The 17,550-nt window shown below is 44.1% G+C and overlaps 1 protein-coding gene across 1 annotated transcript in view; it reads right to left on the bottom strand.

Moving 5' to 3' along the window:
• Window positions 1-17,065, bottom strand: part of LOC144753169 (uncharacterized) — a 281,794-nt gene extending 264,729 nt beyond the window's left edge. Inside the window, exon 1 of the mRNA XM_078640940.1 lies at window positions 16,820-17,065. Within this exon, the coding sequence (XP_078497066.1) occupies window positions 16,820-16,981 (162 nt within the window). The 5' untranslated portion in view covers window positions 16,982-17,065. The remainder of the gene's footprint in view (window positions 1-16,819) is intronic.
• Window positions 17,066-17,550: the final 485 nt, after the last annotated feature.

The following is a 17,550-nucleotide window of genomic DNA, read 5'->3' as shown; positions in this document are numbered from 1 at the left end:
GTGGGATGGGATGAGGACTCTCCTCCTCACAAAATCCAGTTAAAATCACAACCTACTGCTCAGAGGCAGTACCCAATTAAGCAAGAAGCTAGAAAACGGGTAAAAGAGATCCTAGATCAACTTGAATACCAGGGGGTGATTGAAACTTGCACCTCACAAATGAATAATCCTTTGTTTCCTGTCTCCAAACCAGACAATTCATATCGTCTTGTTTTGGACTACAGACACCTTAACTCATGTTGCAAAACTTTTGCAGTACAAAACTCGCATAGTGCTGCACTAATGAATAACATAGTGCGCAAAAAATACAAAACAACATTAGACATCTCTAATGGATTCTTCTGTCAAAATATAGCACCAGAGAGCAGATATTTGACCGCGTTCTCAATAAATGGCGCGCAAAAAGAAATTCTGTCGTTTGCCCCAGGGGTTCAAGAACAGCCCAGGATTATTCTCAGCAAGAGTAACAGAGTTACTACAAATATATGATGATGAGGCATTATCTTATGTCGATGACATCTATCTAACAGATGATGACTTGGATACTCACTTGAAGAGAGTGAACACCATAATACTTGGGTTCGCAGCAGAGGGTTACAAATTCAACTTTAAAAAGTCAAGAATTGCCCATCTAACAGTCCTGTTTTTAGGATATGAACTATCAAGTGAAGGCAAAAGCCTGGCTGACAATTTCCTAGAGAAATGTGCTGTAATCCAAGCACCTAGAACACTAAAAAACTTACAATCAATTCTAGGTTTCCTAAATTTCGGAAGAACTTACATTATAAATTATGCAGAGAGAGTTAAACCTCTTTATGATCCTATAAAACCAGATTTTAAAAGAATCAATTGGACTCAAAAACACACAGAAATTTTGAGATCTTTACAAACAGATATGTTAGTTAAAACAAAATTACAAACACGTGACAACACACGCAACCTTGTGATTCGAGTCATCCCAGGAAGATGCGGATTCACATACCTGACCTCTAATGAAGGAGAGAAGGTACCGATTGCATACAAATCACATTTGTACACAGAAACTGAAAAAAGGTACAGCATTAAGGAAAACATTGTTCATGCGGTTCAAACAGCTGTAGCAAAAGAAAAATACCAAGCCGACGGTAGACAGGTTACAGTCAGAACAGCAGAATCAGCTTTTGAGGCATTAACAACACCATGTAATTTTCCGACAACTGCACTGAATCCAGAATGGATACAATGGGTAAATTCTGTTGCTACAGACAAAGTAAAATACTATTTTGACCCGGAAATGAAAGAATTAAAATATCTAGATTATGAGAGAGAATACCCTCTGTCAACCGACATTCTGCCTTTACGACTGTACGCCTGTGTAATATATACAGACGGTCATGCTCAACCCTCAGTTTGGGGAGAGCTGGCTTACAACGCCACATGCGAAATTGTAAAAGAAGTGTGGCGCGGAGGTAAATTAAGACCTCTACTTACAAAAACACACTCAGTGGAAAATAATTCAGAACAACAAACTGAAATAATAGCGTTAAAAATGGCGCTAGATAATGCCGATCGCGAATTCCCGACACTTATAGTGTGCGATTCGTATTACTGCGTCAAATCATACAATAACGATTTACAGAGATGGATTCAAAACGGTTACAAAGATGACACAGGTGCAACAATAAAGCAAAAAGTGCTTTGGGAACAAGTAGTTCTTTTACAGAAAGAACTACCAAAAACTCACGTGATACATTCACTGAGTCATCGGCGTGATGGCGTTCACGTTGTAGGGAATTCATTGGCTGAGACAGCCACAGCGGTAGCAACTAAATCGGCTTCCGTAGCTACAAAAAAGCGTGCAGTAAAATACATTGACGGTGAAACTGTGCTGGCAGTAAAAACGTCATCAAAAGGCGACTGCTCAGCGCTACCGATCAATTACCCACTCAATTATACATACATAATCGATGCAAACTCAGTCCCTTTTGCTTGAATCCCTGGAGTGGGGGATAGAGTAATTCCAAACACGGACAGGAGAGGCTTGTTAATAGAAGCCGCACATATGGGTGAGGGTCTCAGACACCTTAAGCTAAAAGATTCTCTGGAAGAATTACAATCAGTGTACTGGTGGCCAGGCATGAGCCTGCATCATCACATTTTTGTAAAAAACTGCCCAGACTGCAACAGAGATCGCAGCGGCGAGAGAAACGGTTTAATACCATGGCGTTTCACTCCAGAATGTATCAAATCAACTAAAAAATAAAAACCAGTATGAATAATGCGTCACATTAACATGTAAAGACTATTTTCACTTATAATGTAGACCCCAACTTTCGGCTGACGTCGGAACTGTTATACAAAGATTTGCGAGTCTATAATGGCATATACGCTAGAAGCATGTTACGTTCTGACCAAAATCTTTCCTTTAGCTCTAAAACAGCTTATGGGGGGTGCCTGGCCAGAATGAACATTGCATTGCGGGACTCTTCTCACTTCCTTCCTGAGGGAAACGGGATGGTGTAAAGAAAAAACCAAGGCATAAAGCAATCTATAACAGCGAAGATATTAGGTTCAGGAGCTGGGTGGGTCAAACATTTAATAAGTGTCCAACGTAGTCTAAATAACCTGCCAAGAAATTCTCTGAAAGGACTCAGTCCGTACGAACTATTGTTTGGGACTAGAATGGTAATCCAGGACTTAGATAGTCAGACTTCAGTGGTTAAAGAAAAATGCTTTTATATCAAAGATCGCTTGGCTATTTTACAGGACTTAAATGAAACAAGAAAAGACCTGAGCAACATAAAGTTGAAACAGCAGCCAACAACCACTGAAGAAAAACCACCTGTCCCAGCAAGGCCTGTCTGGATTCCAAAAGTCGGGGATCTGGTCAGAGAGAAGATCGCGGTAAAGAAGGAATTTGGGCCTTCTTACAGAAAAGCAGTTCCTGTCTTGTCTATCAACGGGACAAGATCAGTAGTACTACCGCCCCTTGCTGGTAAAAAGGAGAACCGAGTCATATCCATCGACCTGGTTAAACCACAATCATGTGGCCGATAACAAATAGTAGGCCAAGTGAACTCCCAAGAAGTAGCAGAACACCAAAGTTTGCTACATCCACAGAGGTTCAAACTGAAAGACTGATCACATTTGGAAAATCTACAGTGAAACAACAAGGACTATGCAATAAAGCAATGGAAATTGAACCTCTTAAAACCCAAATAAAAGCTTTTCATCAAAGAACAACAACCTACGATGATGTAACAACAGACTTTGCTATTGAAACAAAGCAAAATCCAAAACCAAAAAGTAATCCAGAAGCAATTGGAACAATTGACAGAACGGCATCCGGCTACTTCATCAACTTCGATGATTTTTCTGAAGATCCAAGTGAACCAGAAGTACAGCCATCAACAAAAACTTTTAAAGACAAAACAAAGGAACTTTTTCATCAACTAAAGGGAACCTATCTAACCTCTCCATGGATTGAAATTTGGGTGACATTAGGTGCATTTGTCCTCATACTTTGGCTCATCATGGTACTATGCTTGGGACATTTCATTGAGGGAAAATATTCTAAAATGGACACAGCAAGCCAGAAAATCAACTTGGTCCTTAAACCACACACATCTTCACACGTCAAGAAAAGAGAACTTTCTCCAGTGAACTTCACAGCCAATCCTATACCAGGCGGTGTAGCATGGGACAATACTGATTATGAAATCTATGGCCCGGTTGAAATCCTGAAGTATCCACATCAATTTAAGATCTCGTTAAGTGACTTTGTAAAACCAAGCACATTTGCTGATGATTGGGACTTTGAAAGTATAAATGATATGATGTCTGACCTAGTAATGTCTGCTAAATTTACAGAACATGATTATTTGCAGGGTTCGTCTAATTATGATCAAATGTTCTGCTAAAACCACTATGGTAACCATTATCTCCATAAATCTGCACAACCTAGAAATGTTTTAAATTATAACCAATGGGAACATTGTGCTACTCCTCCAAAGGGTAGTTCTAAAACATTTTATGATAAATATTCATATTTTTCAGGGTTTAACACAAGTAATGCAGAAACATTTTATTTCAAATTGTCGAATAAGACAGGTATGAAGACCATGCTTACAAACACGAAATTGATATATTCAGATTCATTTTTTGAGCAAATGAATACATTTGGTTTTGATTTCTGGAACAATAACATTGAAACAAAAACTGTTTGGGGTACAAAAGATTGGCAAGTACAAGGTATAGAATCATTGTTCAGAGCCTGCATGATCCCAGAACAAATTATATTTTTGAATGACACTATTCAACAAACTACCTGTCTTGGCTTAGCCAAAATCAAAGACTTAAACAAACCGTCTATTCCAAAGCCAACAACTAACAGTAATAGCTCTATAGATGTTGAGATAGACGTGAACCATATTTTAAAACCAAAACAGAACACATCCTGATTGGAAACAATGGTTGATCTGGCTCACTGATACAAATAACTGTCAAGACAGATTCCTGAACAAAAAACAGGGGTTCAAATTGACCAGGCCAGACCCTAGATATTCCCAAAGACAACATCCAGGGATAGTAACTACTTACAGTGTGGGCAAGCTCTGCCTTCAATGGCTACAAACATCCACACTGGCAGAAATTAAGCAACACCTAACTTTACTTCAAGAGGGTGCTGACTTGCGTGATTTCATTATGGGACCACGCAAACAGCATCAAAAACGTTTCATAGCGGCCTCTATATATGCAGCTTACAATGAAGCTTGGAAAGTAACTCAAATTGAGACAGCAGAAAAAATACGGGAAATTGACCGTATTAATTTGGAAAAATCACTTTCTGTTGCGGACAATGGGTTAATGACTCTGTCCTCCAGAATATATTCACTGGACAGTATTGTGTCTTCAGCAATCGATATAATAGAGCAAGACTTACTGATGTTACAACACGGTCAGTCCCAATTGCGTTCTATTGTACAACTTGGCTGGACGTTACAAAATCTGCGTTCAGGCTATGTGCCTTGGCGTTTAATCAACACAACGTCACTATTTAATATCTTTAACCTTACTGATAAACAAATCAGTTTGGCACAGAAGGGTGCTGACTATACAATTCTGAGCATTGAAAAACTTGAGAGATTACCATTGACAATGTCAGAACGACCTGTCATTGAATGGATAATACATGGGATAATAAATATTCCGATAACAACTTTCCAGTTTCAATACTGCCAAAAATATATACAGGCAGGCCAGTATGAAAGGTTGGGTAAAGGGTACATTAAGTCAACATGGAACCTGCCCTATACACACACATGTGTTAGTAATAAAGGCCAGAATGTGTTTCTTAGTGGCAATAATTGTGCAAGATCACTAAGCGGTACACTTCTGTGTCAGGGTATTAGTTTGCATGGAGCCTGTGAAGGGACTACAAATAACCTTTCATGTCACCAGCTAGGCACACCTGCAACACAAATAGAACCATTCTTTAGGAGACTCTCGAACGGGAGTTACATTCTAATTGTAGATCGCAGATGTTGCAGTCTGCTGCCCGGAAAACCTTATCTCATAACCGTGACTACGAAGGTCATGTGCTGTGAACGAGTATTGTTCCCAAACGATGCTCGAGACAGGGAGGCAAGGTTATGGCCCAGTTTGAAAATGTCTTCTATTCGAATTGATACTTTAAGCAGAATGAAGACTGTGCTCCTACAGACACCAACCCAGTTAACGTCATCAAAAGAAACGTATGATCTCCAAGTTGCAAGGACAACTGCAGAAATTCATTCACTGTTATCAACCAATTCCCCCATACATTTCGCAGAAATACTGAGCGAAATCTTAAATATTTCTGATACAAGTGGAATCTCGAGTGTATTTAAGACAGTGTTTTCGGGAGCTTTAACCCCATTCAAAGCCATCCTGGGTATTTTTCTTGATTTTGTCCATTCCATCTTTGGCGGACTTCCTCTCCTTTTGGGACTAGTGGCAGGCATCCTATTTTTGATCCTGTTACTTCGCTATGGCAAACCACGTCACAGACAAGACACCAGCAACAATGGAAGAAACGATCCTAGCCATACGCTACAGGGACCGCATAACTAAAGTCCTTGGAATAGCCCGGCTTAGAGACCTGAACATGACTTGGTTTCTTTCATTTAGACCGATGTGGCAAAGTTGTGTTATGCCTGTATTAAGGTGCTTGCTATGCGGCAAAGAATGCGTGTTGGACACCTGTCTGACACTACAATCGGATGTGCCAATGGACGCAGAGACTTTGTTGGGTCCGGTAACGGCTCATGCATTGTACTGTCCCCAGCGGCTACCAATCCTGATGACGGTATTCGTGGAGACTTCACCACTACGATTAAAGAGTAGTGAAGTACAAGATGAAAGCAGCATCGATCAGGTACGACCTTCTGTCAGCTATGCTGATCGAAACATCAATGAAGGCAATCATGCTCATGAATGCATGTTACAAAATTTTTCCGAGTTAGTGGAACTTTCGCAAGAAGCAGTTGACAGTTTTTTCGAAAGTCTCAACAATATGATGTTTTCACCAGAGCAGAAAGAATGACTTTGAACAAACTAGCACACGGCGTTCCCTACACCCTGAATTTGGCCTTCAACTTTGAAAATAAAGCAATAAGAAATTTTCTCACCAGTTTTTACAAAGAGCGAGACATTTTTTCCCCATCCATTTCCAAAAATATTTACGATTTTTGGGGACACTTATCTTCTGCTTAAAGTAAAACTATTCTTAGAGAATACAATTTCTATTTTTAGCTACTCTAGAGACATTAGCTACCCTCTAGCATGTTCACAAGTATTTATGATTTTGTGATGAGATGGTCTCGAATTTTTCTTCTGTATTAAGAGCCATTTCATGTGTAATTTCCGCATTTCGTTCATGCTGATTTCAAAATATGCGTTTAGATTTAGCATTATTATACTGCTTGAAGTGCATATAGTAACTATACTCATCTTTTCGTGTATTTCGCATTTCCAATTTTCAGAATGCATTTGATTGTATTTTGGGGTGGTTCGGTATACACATGCACTACTAGTTTTGTTTACTATGCCTAGATTTGTAAATATGGACATAGATTACGTGGAGTGGGTGTGATGTATTTACTATGGGTACTGTATCGATCCCCCTATTTCTGACCCTTGTCTGGTTAATAATTAACTAGCAGCCATTCAACTGCACAGAAACCCGTTATCTGATTAGCCACACAACGGCACAGAAGCCCGTTATCTGATTAGGTCATAGCGCATGCCATCTCATTAGGCAAGCACTATTTCTCCAGCCCCCTAATAGGCATACGGTGTTCTCAAAACAAATCAAACCTACCACGACCTGGGAAATCCCCGCAGCTATTGTTTTGATTTAGCCGAGAACTTCAGTAAAGAATGTGCGAACGACCAGTTCGTATGACATCCTTATTAACGTATTTATGTCCATCCTTACGTCAATCTCGGCACCTTTCAGGTATAAATAATACCGACATTGCCTTAAGCAAACACACGAGGTGGTGACAAGATTGGAGCAGCGAGACTTGCCGAGGAGCCCAGCTGACAGCGAAGCCCACAGACGCTGCCCCTCCTTTCTGACGCGCTGAGAGAGAGACGCTGCCTTTTCTCCTGCCGAGAAATCCAGCTCCGGCGCTTCCAGCCGCCCTTGCAGGCAGCTGGGATATCAAGCCCTGAGATAGAGATACCAGCCCTCCAGCCTTCTAAATCCCAGGTACTGAACTGAATAACCCCTTGCAGAGAATTCTTGAAGCAGACCCTTGGCAAAGCAAACTTAACTTAAACTGCTACTCATCTACTCCCGCCCACGTATTAGGCTTAGGTCAGGTACATTGGGGTAGGCGTAGTTAGAAGCACCAGTTGAGTACGATTAGTCAATGTATATATGTATGTATCTATTTTATCCATTTTAAGTATCATATGGCTAAGAAACCATATCAATGCTTTTACAGTATTATTTTATAATTCTGTTATTACTGTATGCACTTTACTTAACTATAAGTATTGCAATAATAGCGATTCATTTCTCTTGTATGAGAAAAGAGACTGATCAATAAATAACATCTTTTTATTGAACACGCCTGTCTCTTCCTTTTCTCTACAATCTGGTGAAACTAAGAATGCACTGAACTGACTGAGTAAAATAAGTTGTCTTTTGTTTTCACACGACTCTAGAGATACACTCTTGATTAGGGGAGAGCAAAGTTGTCATGTTCTATGGTTGTCAGAAACTAAATCCCTTCTTGTCTATCCAGGGAGGTTAAACTCCTCCTTGTCTATTCGAGAAAGTTTCTAGTGAACTCTGAGCTAGCTGGCAAACACTAAACTTTAAGTCTAATATCGTCAGTAGAAGACCTAGTTAACCTCTGTCCTACGTCTATACTATTGAAGATATTATTCCAATGCGCAGAGCCTATTGGGATAATAGGAACTACACTACAACTTTACTTGTTAATATTTTTTTCCAGAAGACCTCATGTTTTCAATGTACTGAGCCTGTGAAAGCAGTGCCTTGCTTTTAACCAAAGCTAACTGGGGGTGAGTGTCTGAAAAGTTTCAGCGCTCCGTCCATCATCTCAGTGTGTTTGCTTTGTTCGCCCTAAATTGGCAGGTTATTCCCAGACGTGGGTCCCTTGCTCACTTTGCCACTGAATTTATGGGTGTTGTTTTTTTGTATTTGCAACTTGAAAGTTTGGGAGGTTGAAATGGGGTCTTAAGAGATGATGGGGCACAAGGAGAGGATAAGACTAGAGGTGGTGGGTCTGAAGTACAAGGATGGACCACCTAATTGGCCTTGTCTACCGTAGCGACTACTTCTGGCTGGTCTATGGACTCATGGGCAAAGTCTTGTGTGTTTGCCGCATCAGTGCATTTGGCATCGGGCGTGAGAGAGAAAGCCTTCTTTCCATGGAAAGTATTTCTTTGTCAATGTTTCCCACGACATTCTTAATATAGCCATCAAGCATGGGAGTCTTTCTTTTGGCCAGAGATTCCCCCCGTTATCGACTCTAATTTCCGTTTAGACATTCTTCCACAATATGCTAGTGTTCAGAAAAAATGGAAGACCCCAGGGGCTTGCAAGAGTAGCTGTCACATACAGCACACAGGCAGACAATGTCCTGCGAGATAAGTCCTGCTCCTTGGGCTAGCAGCCTGCTGATGAGAAGGGCAACCAGAGAAGGTGGATGGGGAAACATAGAATGTCTTATCCCATAAAGCAGGAATCAGAGGGGTGGCACAGCTCTGCTTCGACTGGCAGATGGGAGCTGACAGGCCTGCCATTGGGCCGGGCACAGCCCGCGGGAGACTGAAGGGCGCTATACAGCGCAATGTGATGCAGTGCGGTGCAGTATCCGGCCACTCCTTTCTGCCGTCATTAGTTGTAGGACAGCGAGTCCCCTGGCAGAGGTAAATACCCCCAGTCACCTTCAGGGCTTGCAGGCTTCTCAGATCTTCCTCCCTTAAGAAGGGGATCATTCCCAGATTTGACAAGGCAAGATGGGGAGGCCGTTTCATCTTGGTGGCTGTGGCCAAACTATGGAACACCTTGCCTGCTCATATTTTGGGAACAGTCTTTGACCGTCTTTAAAAAACATCTGGAAACTTGGCTCTTCTCCACTCAGTAAATCTAGTATCTCTCAGGGCGCATCTAGAATACAGCAGATTTCCTTCCCTCAGCGCTTTGACAACTTCGACTATAGGGCACCATACAAACCCATTACAATTCACTTGTCCAGTCTATGAAGTTCAGCATTTTTGGATGTAGTAAAAGAAAAAAAATGAGGCTAGGAACAGAAGTTTTAGCAGTTTACTCAAAGCCACATAAAAGACCAGCTAGTATTAAAAGAGGGATAATGCTGAAAAGAAAACATTTATGGAATGTAGAGTTGTGGAATGTGTACCAAGTAGGGAATCCTGTCGCTACATGTGACTGGCAGTTGCTCCAATCGCAGATCTACTTATTGATAGACGAAGGGAGATAATGTCCATATCCTTGCAATGCTCTGAGTGGGGTGGGTCTTAACTCTGTCCCAATCATTTCAGTCAGTGCGTGAAATATATCACTCCATTATCTCGTAACCACAGACACACCCACGTTAGGTGCAAGAAATCTACCTCCGGGTGGCGACACCTCAAGCATGTCAACCAAGCCAAATAATGTAGGCTGCAGTGGCGTGTAGCGAAGCTTGAGCAGGTATTTACAGTCAGCGTTACCGGAATCATGCGGCAAAGGAGGACCAAATTATGTGGTGTTGTGTGGCGTTTTAGGCTCCTATTGAATTTTCCCGATTTATGCCCTTATATAGGTACAATTCACGTTGCCCTTATATAGGCATAGAAATCAAGCCCTTATTTAGGCATAGCCCATGCTACCCAAATACAGGCATGGCTACTTCCATCCGTTCACCAAACGGCACAACGATTTCTTGGAAAACCAGACTCTTAAGCAGAAGGGACTTCCCCTTAGCCTGGATATTGATTTCGCCACAAAAACTCATTATTATGCATAAACAACTATTCCTTAGGGGTTCATCCATGACGTTCATGTGCCCGACTTTACGTCAACGATGGCATTCCTTAACACCTTCAAGGTATAAATATGCCTTCACTTGCTATAGCAAGATACAGTGGTTCGGAGCAGTTCAACGACCTACTTGCCCGACGCAGCTCGCTACAGCAAGTGCTGAAGGAAGCCGACTCTCCAGCTGACGCACTGATCAGGAAGCTGCCCTTCTCTGCTGAGAATCCAGATCCAGTGTTTTCCGACTCCCCTTGCGGGATTGTTGGGAAATCGAGTCTCGAGACAGAGATACCAGACCTCCTTCATTGTAAAAAGGTATGTAGCTGATTAGAACCTTGTGACGATGACGTGGTCCCTGTCATGGGCGGCTGCGTGGAATCCGTTAACCTTTGTCACTTTCCGCCCCGTTCGCAGGACCCCTGGGACGTTTCCTGGATGGCCTCGGCTTTGCCATTCCCGACTCCGTCACTGGACCCACCTCTCGTGACGTCAGCGGGAAGTTCCTTAAGGGTCAGCCAATCAGGAGGGAGATCGTCATCGGACCTCGACCAATCAGGGACTTTGAGGGCGTTTAAGGAAGCCCCGTTGACAAACACCGACGCGCAATCTCCCGGGGAGCAGCCGAGCCGCGAGGAGAAGAACGCCACGGAGGAAGAAGACGACGGAAGGGACCTCACGCCTCTACAGGGGTTGCCAGAGCCGAAACTCGACAAGCCAGGAGGCCAACGTTCCCACGAGCCGCCCTGCCACACTTCCAAGGGAGAAGTGTGGCTGCACAAGGTACGGGGACGATTTCAAGGGCTCTTCAGTTCTAGGGGTGGGACAGGGTAAGAGGGGACTCACGGGTAAGATCACATTCCCTCTGTCACTTTAGATACCAACTAGTGTTTGAAAGGTGGTGGAACCCTGGTGACCCCTCACTCCCTTACCCCCTCCCACGTTATAACCCCGAACTGTCCAGTAACCCGGCTCTCTTGTCTCTGTCTTTTCTCGAGTCGCACCAGACCCCCGACCCAAGAGAGCCCGACGAGAAGCCAAGACGAGTAACGAGGGAGAGGAGTCCACAACAGGAAGAAAAACAACCCCCAGCGGGGTGTGACGATCTTCTGTGCTTCCCTGCTTTGTCCGTATTGACTGAGACATACCTGTTAAATAAAAGCCGGTTACTCTAGTACAAGTCGTGGTGTACGTCCTTACCCACCCAGACCCTGACAAGTGGCGAGCCAGATAGGAGCGACGAGAACCACGCCATCCGATAAAGAATGGAAAATATACTGACCCAAATGGAGGCCGACCGGGCTGCATTTTCCCAAGCCATCCAAAGCCAGTCAGACAATATACTGAAACTCGCTGAAGGACAGACCCAACTAATGACTGCTCTGGGTCAAGGAAGGGCTACAGCCCCGCCCCCAGGCACGGTAGTACCGCTGCAGAAGTTCACTCCAGGAGAGGACCCCCTTGCTTTCTTTCTCAATTTCGAGAGGGCGGCGAGAGCAAGCTCATGGCCTGGGGATAGGTGGCCCTTTTACCTAGCCCCGTTGTTGATTGGGGAAGCTCAATCGGCTTACCAAACAGTAAATCGAGATGGCACCACAGCATACGCGGTGGTAAAACAATACATCCTCGACCGGCTAGGGGTAGATGAAGAAACTCATCGCCTGCGTTTCCGCCAGGAAAGAGGGACTCCCGGGGACCTACCTAAAACTTTGTTTTTTAAGTTGAAGGAAGCTGCTGATCTATGGCTAAAACCCCAGGAAGGCAACATCGATGCCATCATGAACAAAGTGTATCTCGAACAGTTTATCGAAGCCCTTCCATACAGCACTCAAAGGTGGCTCAAACAACATGCTGGGTTGACGCTAGAGCACGCCATAGAAATGGCCACCAGCTATGCCCGGGCTCACGGCAAGCCGTTCATGAGGGAACCTGACAAACCAAATAAAGTTATAGTACCCCTTAAACCCGAAAAGAAATTCCAGAAAATAGTACCAGAACCACCACCAAAGACACGGTTCCAAAGACCTGAATTGCCCAACACCGGCCCTCAATGTTTCGAATGCGGGGAATGGGGTCATATAGCCCGGTACTGTCGGAAAAAAAAGGAAAAAGAAGACGAACCCATGGATGTGAGCTATGCACCCAGGTCCATATTATACGCCCAAGAAACAGGAACCACTTTCTATGTAAGGGTCTCTCTTAATGGTGTCTCTATAAGAGCGTTGTTGGATTCCGGATGTAAACACTCCGTGATAAGAGAGGAGCTGGTGGATCCCTCTTCTCTCGTCCCGGGGAAACAGGTCCATATTAGATGTGTCCATGGGGACGTTAAGGGATACCCTGTAGCCAGAGTCACGCTATACACACCCTCAGGGAAAGGCATGGATGTCACTGTAGGAGTTATGTCCAAATTACCCGAACCCATTATCATAGGAACCGATAACCCCTCCTTTAATGCGTTGTTGTTGGATACCCTCCAAAACCTATCCCTCCCCCATGACTCCATGTTGGCTTCAGAACCGTGGGCCAGGGATACACACTTTAGAACCGCTCAGTTAAATGACGCAAGTCTCACGAATGCATGGCAGGTCGCACGAGACGGACAAGACCCCTCCACCAAAAGTTACCCTACTTTCATAGAAAAAAATGGCCTCTTGTATAGACTCGCGAAAGCTGACGCAGAGACCCAACTGTTGGTCCCGAACGACTTTCGTGACCAGATATTGTTTTTCGGGCATGCCCATCTTTTGGCAGGTCACTCAGGGGCAGAAAAAACAGGACAGTCCATACTGCGACATTTTTTTTGGCCGGGCATTTACGCTCAAGTCCAGAAGTACTGTCAGGAGTGTAGAATATGTCAAAAACGGAATCCCTACACTCCTCCCCCGGTCCCTTTGGTACCTATGCCCATTATAGGAGTTCCCTTTGACCGCGTGGGGATGGACCTGCTCGGCCCATTGCCTAAATCGTCCAGAGGTCATCAGTACGCCCTTGTATTGGTTGACTATGCTACACGATATCCAGAGGCTTTTCCTCTTAAGGCCGCTACCTCAGCTGCCATAGCCCAGAGGCTGGTTGAGGTGTTCTCCCGTATGGGTTTTCCAAGGGAAATTGTTACCGACCAGGGTACCCCTTTTGTTTCCCGTTTGATGCAACAGGTGTGTGTGCAGTTAAACATTAACCACATCAAAACATCCGTGTATCACCCCCAGACAGATGGTTTGGTAGAGCGCTACAACGGCTCCCTGAAGTTAACACTAAAGAAACTCCTGTCTGGAGACGGGAAGAACTGGGACCAGTTACTCCCCCTTGCCCTCTTTGTGTGACGATGACGTGGTCCCTGTCATGGGCGGCTGCGTGGAATCCGTTAACCTTTGTCACTTTCCGCCCCGTTCGCAGGACCCCTGGGACGTTTCCTGGATGGCCTCGGCTTTGCCATTCCCGACTCCGTCACTGGACCCACCTCTCGTGACGTCAGCGGGAAGTTCCTAAAGGGTCAGCCAATCAGGAGGGAGATCGTCATCGGACCTCGACCAATCAGGGACTTTGAGGGCGTTTAAGGAAGCCCCGTTGACAAACACCGACGCGCAATCTCCCGGGGAGCAGCCGAGCCGCGAGGAGAAGAACGCCACGGAGGAAGAAGACGACGGAAGGGACCTCACGCCTCTACAGGGGTTGCCAGAGCCGAAACTCGACAAGCCAGGAGGCCAACGTTCCCACGAGCCGCCCTGCCACACTTCCAAGGGAGAAGTGTGGCTGCACAAGGTACGGGGACGATTTCAAGGGCTCTTCAGTTCTAGGGGTGGGACAGGGTAAGAGGGGACTCACGGGTAAGATCACATTCCCTCTGTCACTTTAGATACCAACTAGTGTTTGAAAGGTGGTGGAACCCTGGTGACCCCTCACTCCCTTACCCCCTCCCACGTTATAACCCCGAACTGTCCAGTAACCCGGCTCTCTTGTCTCTGTCTTTTCTCGAGTCGCACCAGACCCCCGACCCAAGAGAGCCCGACGAGAAGCCAAGACGAGTAACGAGGGAGAGGAGTCCACAACAGGAAGAAAAACAACCCCCAGCGGGGTGTGACGATCTTCTGTGCTTCCCTGCTTTGTCCGTATTGACTGAGACATACCTGTTAAATAAAAGCCGGTTACTCTAGTACAAGTCGTGGTGTACGTCCTTACCCACCCAGACCCTGACAAACCTAGAGAAACCTTTGGTAGATTCTTGGCATAACTAAACCTATGCAAAAGATCATACTTACTTCTTCCCACGTACTAGACTTAGGTTAGGTACATTGGGGTAGGCGTATTTTAGAAGCACCAGTTGAGTATTTTAGTCTACGTTATTTATGTATGTATTTTTATATGGCTTAGAAACCATACAATGCTCTTACAGTATTATTTTATAATACTATTCTCGCTGTACGCATTATACTTTGCTTTCTGCCTAACGATTGTAGCAGTTCACCTCTCTTGCATGAGAAAGAAGACTGTTCAATAAACCTTTTATTGAAAACGCCCGTCTCACTATTTCTCGGCAACTCTGTAGTAAAATAGTTATCTATTGTTTCCACGATTCTGAGAGATATATTCTTATTCTTGGGAAACAAAGTTGTCATGTTTATGTGGTTGTCAGAAACGAATCCCTTCTTGTGAATTCAAGAACGTTTCTAGTGAACTCTGAGTTAGCTGACACACACAATTAAGTTTAGTATATTCGATAGAGACCTATTGACTTAAGTCCTACGTCAAATTTCTAGGATATATTATTCCAATGCGCAGAGCCTATTGGGAATATAGGAACTACACTACAGTGGCAGAGTTGACTAAATTATGCCACAAGCAAAAGGCAAATAATGCACAATACTGCTGCACATTTTGTGATTGTATCACTTCGTTAGATTATTTTTAAACTTTGTAACATTGTCTAAGGATAGTTTCCACCTCATTAGTACCAGTTTAACTCCCAAATATACCAATAAGCAACAAAAAGGTGACCAGCCAACCTTTGTGAAAGGCCTTTCATTGTGAGTTAACACGTCGCTGTATTTTTAGAATCCGTTAAAAACTGCATATTATGCAGCAGATGATTGGTAGTGTGACAAATGCATCTAATCCATATTTATGCCAAAACAAATAATTCCAGCAGCACTGCTTATAGTAACAGTCTTTGCGATTCAATGATACCTCTTTTCTATGCATGCATTCAGTAGTGTAACCAGTCTGTCTTGGGACCTAGTGCAAGGAAAGAATCATGTCTCCTGGATGCTGTTGAATGATAAATTACTGCAATAATCACGGTTATGTGGGTCCCTCAGGTCATTGGACCTGGTGCCATTGCTAGTGCTGCGCCGATAGAAGCTACCCCCTGACAACAGCAATATTTACACCGTTCTACATTCAATTGTGTGTCTAGTTCACAGTGAGCTGCTCTCTGAAGCTCTGGGAGTGTTCAGGCTCAGCAGTGTTATGGCACATCCCACGATATGTGTTTGTTGAGGGGGCTTTGACAAATTAACCCCACCACTGTTGGCAACGATGGTTACTGCGGTGACATTACTGCATAGTTAATAAAAGGGCCCGGGGAGTCTGCTTAGTGGTCAGTTCTAGTACCACTTTACCCATGTGTCAGTTAAGTTACTTTTCTACTTCTGTGAGGCCTAATTTCTAGGAGGTGCCACAGGGCTTTAAGTGGGATGAAAAAACTGGGGGTCTCTCAAAGGGGTGTGGCCAATATAATTAAGGGCGTGGCTTAAAACACGAAAGCTAAAATTCTGTGCTTAGTATAGTGTGCCACCCGACTTGTATTTTGCTGTTTCTGTCATTGCATACAGATATATGATACAACAAGTAACATCAGACTATTGGCTTTGTCAATAATTGTTAGTTGCATAAGATAAATAAGCAGCAACCATGGCTTGTATATAATATTGAAAAAGCTTCCACTTAAAGCCCTGATGACACCACAACCATGTTGCTGCTCCTGAGTTTCAAAAAGAGAAGGGAAATCCTGAGAGAAAATGACTCTCTTTAAAGGATTTCTCTTCCTCTACTACGCTCACATGGCATGACGTCATGCCGTAACTTCTCCACTAGTGAGAAGTGAGCAGTGTGATCACGTGCACATCATGTCACTGCAGTCCGGAAACAGAGCCCAATTGCGACCCGCTTTGAGGCCGCCTTTAAAAAACTACCGGTGCTCAGCACCAGTTACACCCGGCCTACTTAAAGGCCTGGGTGCCGCCGACATAACTACATGGCAACAAGTGGGCTCTCGCTCACCCTTATGCGTGCTTCCTCTACTGCTTGCGGTGACTGGCTCCTGATCGAAGGCTGTGGAGTGTATCCTGTGGCTCCGCTGCACCCCTGTGGCCGTATTTTTACCCGCTCTCCTGTTTCTTGGGCGCCCATGCCTAGCGGTGCAAGCATGCATCCTGCATCCATGCAGGAGGCGCCTCGTCATCCCCGATGCGCTGTGGTGTGTGTGGGGATTGGCCATCACGTAAGGCGGCTTTCTTCCAGGTCGCGCTGCCCCATCTGGTGCCTGTAGGGATTTATTTAGTTTATTTTTATTTAATGTATTTTTATATAGTGCAGACTTTACCCGAAGGTGTCAGAGCGCTGTACAATAGAACCAGTTACGTTACATGAGAGAAATTTTACAAAATAGAACATTACAAAAATAAACAGGAGACTAGAAGAGGAAGGATAAAACCATAGAAGGCAAGAACACAATATCAAACACGTTAAGCAAGGGTGGGGAATGTACAAGAAAATATTACAAATTTACAATGATGAACAAACTTCCTAGAGGGGTCTGAGAATGAAGGTATTAGTTCTGAAAGTGTATTTGTAAGAGAAGAGATTTGAGGTCAGCTTTGAAGATCTGGATAGAGGTGGTGGCACGGAGCAATGGAGGAAGCGAATTCCAGATTCTCACCGCATTACCTGAGAACGATTGAGCCATCGATCTTTCCCTTTTGAAGGAGGGGGGCTCAAGCAGAAACTTTTTG

The sequence above is a fragment of the Lissotriton helveticus genome, chromosome 5_1 (genome assembly GCF_964261635.1).
Source record: "Lissotriton helveticus chromosome 5_1, aLisHel1.1, whole genome shotgun sequence".
Classification (NCBI taxonomy): domain Eukaryota; kingdom Metazoa; phylum Chordata; class Amphibia; order Caudata; family Salamandridae; genus Lissotriton; species Lissotriton helveticus.
The sequence above is the reverse complement of the archived record's forward strand: the minus strand, read 5'-3'. Positions and strand labels throughout refer to the sequence as shown.